Source organism: Lynx canadensis, chromosome X (assembly GCF_007474595.2).
Source record: "Lynx canadensis isolate LIC74 chromosome X, mLynCan4.pri.v2, whole genome shotgun sequence".
In the NCBI taxonomy this organism is placed as follows: domain Eukaryota; kingdom Metazoa; phylum Chordata; class Mammalia; order Carnivora; family Felidae; genus Lynx; species Lynx canadensis.
The window spans coordinates 32,362,097-32,369,561 of NC_044321.2; the positions used below are offsets into that span (position 1 = coordinate 32,362,097).

General features: G+C 36.8%; 1 protein-coding gene across 1 annotated transcript in view; it reads left to right on the forward strand.

Annotated features, from left to right (window-relative positions):
• The window catches only part of PRRG1 (proline rich and Gla domain 1), a 133,442-nt gene extending 131,202 nt beyond the window's left edge, over nucleotides 1-2,240 (forward strand). The window contains exon 4 of the mRNA XM_030306034.2: nucleotides 1,360-2,240. Coding sequence (XP_030161894.1) covers nucleotides 1,360-1,845 — 486 coding nt within the window. The 3' untranslated portion in view covers nucleotides 1,846-2,240. The remainder of the gene's footprint in view (nucleotides 1-1,359) is intronic.
• The last annotated feature ends 5,225 nt before the right edge of the window (nucleotides 2,241-7,465 follow it).

The following is a 7,465-nucleotide window of genomic DNA, read 5'->3' on the forward strand; positions in this document are numbered from 1 at the left end:
TGCCCATTTGGATAATGGCCTGGTTCCCTTCCTTGATGCCATATATTTACTATCAGTGACTTGTAGTGCCTGCAAATGAATAGGATTGTGAGAAAAGCACTTACTGGTTAAGTGTAAACGTTGAAAAAATAGTCAATAGCATTAGGATTAGGGGTAGTCTCCTTACGGGATAGATTAACCAGTGAATTTGAGGCGGAGATTTGATATACAAAAATTGTAATAACTACTATTTGTTTATATGTCTGGGACTTAGTTAGACATGTTATATATGTTATCTCATATGATGCTTAGATAGCCTGTAAAGTACAGGTTAGTATTATCCTGCTTTTCAGGTGAGGAACCTAACGCTTACAAAGAGTAACTTGTCCAGGTCTCACAGCTAGTAATTGGGTCAGGTTGCCTTTTTGTGTTTTCAGTATTTCCCCCCAAACAAATAGTAAAGATTTGAACTACTAGTCCTGGTGTCTTTCAGGAGTATAGTCTATGTTAGGAAATAACCTAACACAATTTCTTCACTAGCCTGAGCTTTCTACTAGGCGCAATGTGTAATTACAACATTCAGTGAATATCTGTGTACTAAACTTTGGGGGTGGAGAGGGAGTTGAAGGTCTGGTGGAAAGAGACCTCAAACACAACCATGAGAAAACAAAGCATTCATCTGTAAAGTGTTTAACTACTGAAAGCCTATAATAGCCTAACATAGCACATACCATTAATGATGATGGGGTTTCACATCTCACTGAGAAACTTCATAATTGGACATGGAAAATGTTATGTGACATTTTTAAGGGAAGATTATTTGGTTTAAGTGGGAAATAGGAAATCTCTCATGCTTTGTTTTTCCTTCTAAAATGTCATAGCTGGGGGTGCCTGGGTGGCTCAGTCAGTTAAGTGTTCGACTTCAGCCCAGGTCATGATCTCACGGTTTGTGAGTTTGAGCCCCACATTGGGATCTGTGCTGACAGCTCAGAGCCTGGAGCCTGCTTCGGATTCAATGTCTTCCTCTCTGTCTGCCCCTCTCCTGCTCCTGCTCTGTCTCTCAAAAATAAATAAATGCTAAAAAAAAAAAAAAAAAGAAAAAAAAAAAGAAAAGGTCATAGCTGAAAACATAACTAACTCCCCAGGCTTGAAAAGATTCTTGGGTTCTGACTGACCATTTTACAGAGGATCCAGAATGAACACTGTAACTGGACTTATTTCTCATTTTCTTGTCATGAAATATATAGGCTGTAGGTCCTTTGAACCAACAAATCTGGTTTTGGTTTTTGGGTCATTATGTTAAGAGCATCCAGACATTGGTTCTTTTGATATTTCCCATCTTTTGATCATACTGATTTTTAATATGTCTTTTATTTTCAGAAGGAGTTTTGGAACACCTACACAAAAGCCCAACAAGGAGAGAGTAACCGAGGAAGTGACTGGTTTCAGTTTTACCTTACCTTTCCATTAATCTTTGGCCTCTTCATTATCCTTCTTGTCATTTTCCTAATTTGGAGATGCTTCCTCAGAAACAAAACTCGCAGACAGACAGTAACTGAAGGCCACATTCCTTTCCCTCAGCACCTTAATATTATCACTCCGCCTCCCCCACCAGATGAAGTGTTTGATAGCAGTGGATTGTCACCAGGCTTCCTGGAATATGTAGTTGGGCGCTCAGATTCTGTCTCCACTCGCCTATCCAACTGCGATCCTCCACCCACCTATGAGGAAGCCACTGGCCAGGTGACCCTCCGGAGGAGTGAAACAGAACCTCATTTAGACCCACCCCCAGAGTATGAGGACATCATCAATTCCAACTCAGCCAGTGCCATTGCCATGGTGCCTGTGGTCACCACCATCAAATGAAACTGTAACCTTTTTACTATAATCATTTTTAAAATACTAATGAAAGAACTTTCTAGCACTTTACCACTACATAAATGTGCATTGACTTATTGTATTGGACTCTGACAGCATACCACTTCACATTTTCTGATTTGATTTTCATTAGATTTGTTTCTGAGTATAAAATCATTATCCATGCTCATTTTTGCTAATCAAAATATGTGAAGAGGGAAAAACATATTAGTGGAGGTCTTTATGTGATGTGATGAGGTACACATATGTGTGTATGTATTTCTATGCATACATATGTGTATGCACATCAGCCCAGTATATGTGCAAGTGTCTTAAAAAGCCATTAACTTCTGTCTAAATCACCTATAAAGAGAACATTACTCACCAAAATAAGGGGGGGGGGGGGGGAAGAGCAACAACTTGTACCATAGCCAGCCACATGCTGTTGAATTTTGAAAATAAGATGAACTTAGTATGTTTTCTAATTCTTACTGGCTTTTGTTAACCTCCTTTTTCTTCAGCTACCTTAAAAAATGCATGTAATCCATCTTGATTTTAGAAACATCTCAAAAGGAGAGAGGGAAGGCACAATAAATGATAATTTACTTATAGTATATAGCAAGAATACCATTGGTCATTAGTGGCATTTGGGTAGTTTGGAGGAATGATTTTGTTATTATTGACTGCCTTCCCCCTAACTCCTAAAATTAAACACTGTTTGCTTAGTGTCTGAATAGCTCATGCTATTTGTATTAACATCTTGGTTAAATACAGAGAGGATCTCCTGGCAGCAGGATAGTTTCTAAACTAGTTATATGTATTAATGACAGGGAAGAGATACAGATTTCTCATTTGCTCATTTGTGACCATAATTATTTTCTTTTTGCTGTTTCAGTGCCTTTTACTCTACTGTCTACTCCTTCTCTTACCACCACAGAATTTGTAAGAACCCAAGAATTTAGTAAAAATCTTGAAATTATCTTCTTAGTTTTTATATAGACTGAAGTCTTTGCTTCAAGATGATTAGGAGGCGTTTTCCATTAAATTAAGAACTATGATTTTTATATTGCTCTCCAATTGGTGGAGGAAGATTGCAAAGTCTGTTGTGCCAGGTGCACATAGTTTCACATATTTTCATTGTTGCTATTTCATTTTGTATTTTCATCAAATTTTTTAAAGTACAGGATATTTACTTTGCTCTTGGAGTAAAGGGAACAGGCTATGAATGAACTGCCAACAGAAACTGGCGCAGAAAGGAAAAGAGGGCTGTTCCATTAATATAGGCACTGATGGAAAATTCATTCTGTTGGTCAGGGAAATATCTCTGCCACTCCCAAGCCTCCTTCGTGTTGGATAAAATGGTTAATGAAGCAGAAGGAGTATAGGTTTTGTAAGTGTCAGTCATATCCTGCCGCCTCCATCTCCATCCCTACAGACCGCCCCCCTCCAGTCCTTCCCTGGAACCCAAGGAAGGAGGAATGCTGGGGGGAAACCCTGAACCAGGAGTCAGATGACCCGAATTCTAATCCTGTTCTCTAAAAAAGGTACTTGTCCTGGTACCGTGGGAAAGACTCATATCTACACCTCAGATTCTTGAACTCTGAAACGGATAATGTCATTTATCCTGCCCTTCTCCAGGGGCTTTAAAAGGATCTAATGAGATGGTGTGTATGAAAATAATTCTTTAGATGTGAAGAGCTGTCTGCGTGTAAGGTCATAGCATTGCTCTTATTGTGCTTAAGGGAGAATTTTCTCCCTGTTGCCCTAAAATTTATCAGAGGTTTCACATAGTGAGAAGTAGAGTAGACTGCTCCATAAATGGCTAACGTGTTCCGATCCGAGTGTCTTGCTATTAAACTTCTGTCACTCTGGTCTATCCCAGTGCTGTGCCAATTTAAGAGACGACAGCCAGCTTATCACAAACAGGATTAAGAAGATATTGGAAAGGAAACTAAGATGTATGTGTTTAAGATGTATGTAGTTAATAGGTTTCATATCTTTCCTGAACTAAGAATTAATAAGTCTTGACCCTCATCTCAGTAGAAATGACAATATTAATTTGAATTTGGCCATGAGCACATGGTAACTTTTGGCTTCTAGTTGTAGCTGAAAGTGGGAGTGTTTGATCCAGTGACGTGTGTGTGTGTGTGTGTGTGTGTGTGTGTGGCTATTTTGGCTCTTTTTTAAAGGAAAATTAAGGTTCCTTTTTTATGGGCTTTTTTTTTTTTTTTTTGATTATTAACATTAGGCCTTACATTAAACCAGCAGTTTTTAAAGTGTGGCTGGCCCATGAACCCCTGGGAGCCCTTGAGAGAATTTTAGGACATCTGTGAGATCAAAAGTATTTTCATAATAATACACAGGCATTAGTTGTCTTTTCACTCTCTCAAAAAGAAGTTGAAAATGCAAAAGAATGCCATTTCCCACAAATCTTTTTTCTGTTTTAGGAAATATAGGTATTTTCTTTAAAATGTTATTTATGTTAGCATGTAATAGACTTTCATTTTTAAATAAATGCTTACAGTTTTTTTTAGTTTTATTTTCTAATATGGCAAATATTGATGGATATAAACTCTATAAACAAAAGCTCTTTGGCATCCCGATTTCTAATAAATTTTAAAGAGTATAAAGGGGTCTGGAGACCCAAAGTTTTAGAATTACAGGGTCAGACAAAGGAACAGGATGTTCTATTACTATGTATATACTTGCAACTTTATCTTACATTTTAAAGTCTTGATATTGGATTTAATGCTGCCTCTTAATGATACCTGAATTGCAGTATAAGAATGGATATTGATTCTTGAAGCAAAAGCCAAACGCTTCATCAGTTGATACAGCTTTTTGGCCTGTTGGTCCAAGACAGCACACTACTCTGTAGTGATACTGATACCAGCCACAGATCTCTGGCAGCATTTGTGTGATAAAGACAGGATAACAAAATACCACTTTCTTCAAGAAACATTTCTTAGTTCGTTTTGTTTGATTTTGATTTGGGTTTTACATTTTTCAAAACCCTTTTGCTACCCCTTCTGGTTTTATAAACTGAGTTTCTTAACATTTGTTATAATTAAAGGGGCTTGTCTGGAATAATATTTTTTATGCTTTTGCCTTTCTTACATGATTGATATTACATTCACCTTTGGTCGTTTTTAATAAAGGTTTATTTTTGCAGATATATTTAGTACCTTTCTTAAGCAGTAATTAAGTTGAATCAACCAGTTTGCATTTAAACGAGAGAATGGGCTTCATAGTCTTCCAATGGAATGATTTCCAGGCCTCCATGATGCAGTGGTTGTGTATGGGATCCCAGAACTGGCACTTTCTGCCTTTCTGCTTGGAATGTCACAATGAATTATATGTGTTTAAAGTAAATTCAAGGATTTCTTTTTTTCTTATTGACCAGTACAAATACAAATGTTGTGTTTGATTCATTGTTAATGATGACTTCAAGATTGATGATGTGATACAATAACTGTGGAGGTAGCTTTAACTTGGTTCTGTGTAAATAGCATGTGTTTTATTATAATTCACGTTTTTAAACACTTGGTTTACATTAAATTATGATATTTAACTATTTTTATGTTTATACTAGGTAAGGTTTTTCTTATGTTTCTGTGTTTTTGGTATGCTAAATAAAGCTATTTTTAAACCCAAGAGATTTGTTTTCTGCCGTGTATTCTGTTATGGTAAGGTGATAACATGCTGCATAAGCTTTTATTAATTGTGGTCTTTTTAACAAGGGAAGATTATTGTTTCTTTTTTCTTACATATTTAAGAAATATTGTTCAGTAATCCTAAATTGGAGAATACCTCAGGGTATTCTCAGCAGAAGAAAAAACTTTCTATACTAACTTTTGAATGATGTTGGCATGATGCAAAATGGGAACACTTGGTCCAGAGGGCCCTCCCTGCTGTAGTGTAGTGTGTCAAGTCTTGGGTATTGTGTTGTCTGCAGATACCAAGGAGCTGGGGTTTTTTTTTTTCCTCTTTAACAGCTTATATTTGACATTTGAGAATATGAGAAAGGAAAGCACAAGATGGAAGCATTTGTGACCACAGGGCATCTTCCTAAGTATAGTTACCTCAAAGACTAAAAAGGTGATGTGATAGGTCACTGACCCAGCAAATGTAAATATGACTTGATCTTTATGGTATAAAAATAAAAATGATTTACTTACCATCTATACCTACAATTTCTCCTTGAATGTAAGTCTGAGTATCCATTTTGTAAGTCTAAATCCCCAAAGAGTTGTGTAAAACATAACAGGGTACTTTTTAAAAACTATATAGCAATTTCTAAAAATTATATAACTTACAGATTAATAATACATCATGAAACCCAACACCGAGATCAAGATATTTCTAGCACGCTAGAAGGCTCTGTCATACACCTCTCCTTAAACATAACAGTATTCTCACATCTATCATAAGAGATCAGGTTTTTAAATTTCATACTTGGCTGTGGCCATATGGACTTGGCTCTCTTCCTTTTTTAAATTCTTATTTCAGAAAACTTCAAGGTAGAAGTTCCAGAGCTGCTCTTCCATCCTTCTCCTTGAACCTACTCCTCTTCCAAACCTTTTCTACACACCTGAAGCTCTTTGAGGGCAAGAATTATGTTTAATCCCTTTAATTCTCTTCCTCCAAAACATCAAATACCTTAAAGTGAGGGCTTTTTTAATCCTATGTATTGATCAAAATATCAGTTTTCTGTCTTCATGCTTGTGTTTCTGCTGTAGTTCTTATCACCTACCATTTCCTTAAACTTTGTACGATGACATTTTGTTTTCATTTTATCTATATATCTATATCCAATCTATATCTATATCTCTATATTTTTTTACTTCAAAATCTGTGATCTGGTCCCACAGGCCTATCTGATTTTATTTCCTTCCACAGCTCAGGTAATAGATATTTACAAAGTGCCTACTTTGTGTGAAACTAGGGTCATAAGAAAATAATGGTGCTTAAAGATGTCATCTCTGGGATTTTGCAGCAGGCCAAGTCTGGGATAAATTTATAATTTAATTTAGTGTAATCCTAATTCCACTCTAGCTCACAGAGATTCTTTTTCCACAAAGTCCCACTGTGTTTATAATCAATCATTTTTATCATGGTCCTGCATATTAGTCTATGTTGTTATTTTTATAAGTTTTCAGCAGTGGCAGCTAACTTTGAAAAAAATTCATAGAACCCTAATATGTTAAATTGATAACTCTCTCAAAAATAAATATTTAAAAAAAGGGGGGGGCACCCGGGTGGCTCAGTCGGTTGAGCATCCCACTTTGGCTCAGGTCATGATCTCATGGTTTGTGGGGTCGAGCCCCACAATGGGCTCTGTGCTGACAGCTCAGAGGCTTGAGCCTGCTTCAGATTCTGTATCTCCCTCTCTCTCTGCCCCTCCCCTGTGTGCTCTCTTTCTCGCTCACTCACTGTCTCAAAAATAAATAAGCATTTAAATTGATAAGGCTGGTGGTTCACTACAGAAATAGGAAGCTTGGAACCTCACCTTACTTCCAGTCCAAGTCACAGCAAACACTAGAACTTCATGAACATAATTAGACAACCACTGTAATATAACATCTATCAATGTCCGATTTCATACCTCCTCACACACAATTTACAGAAT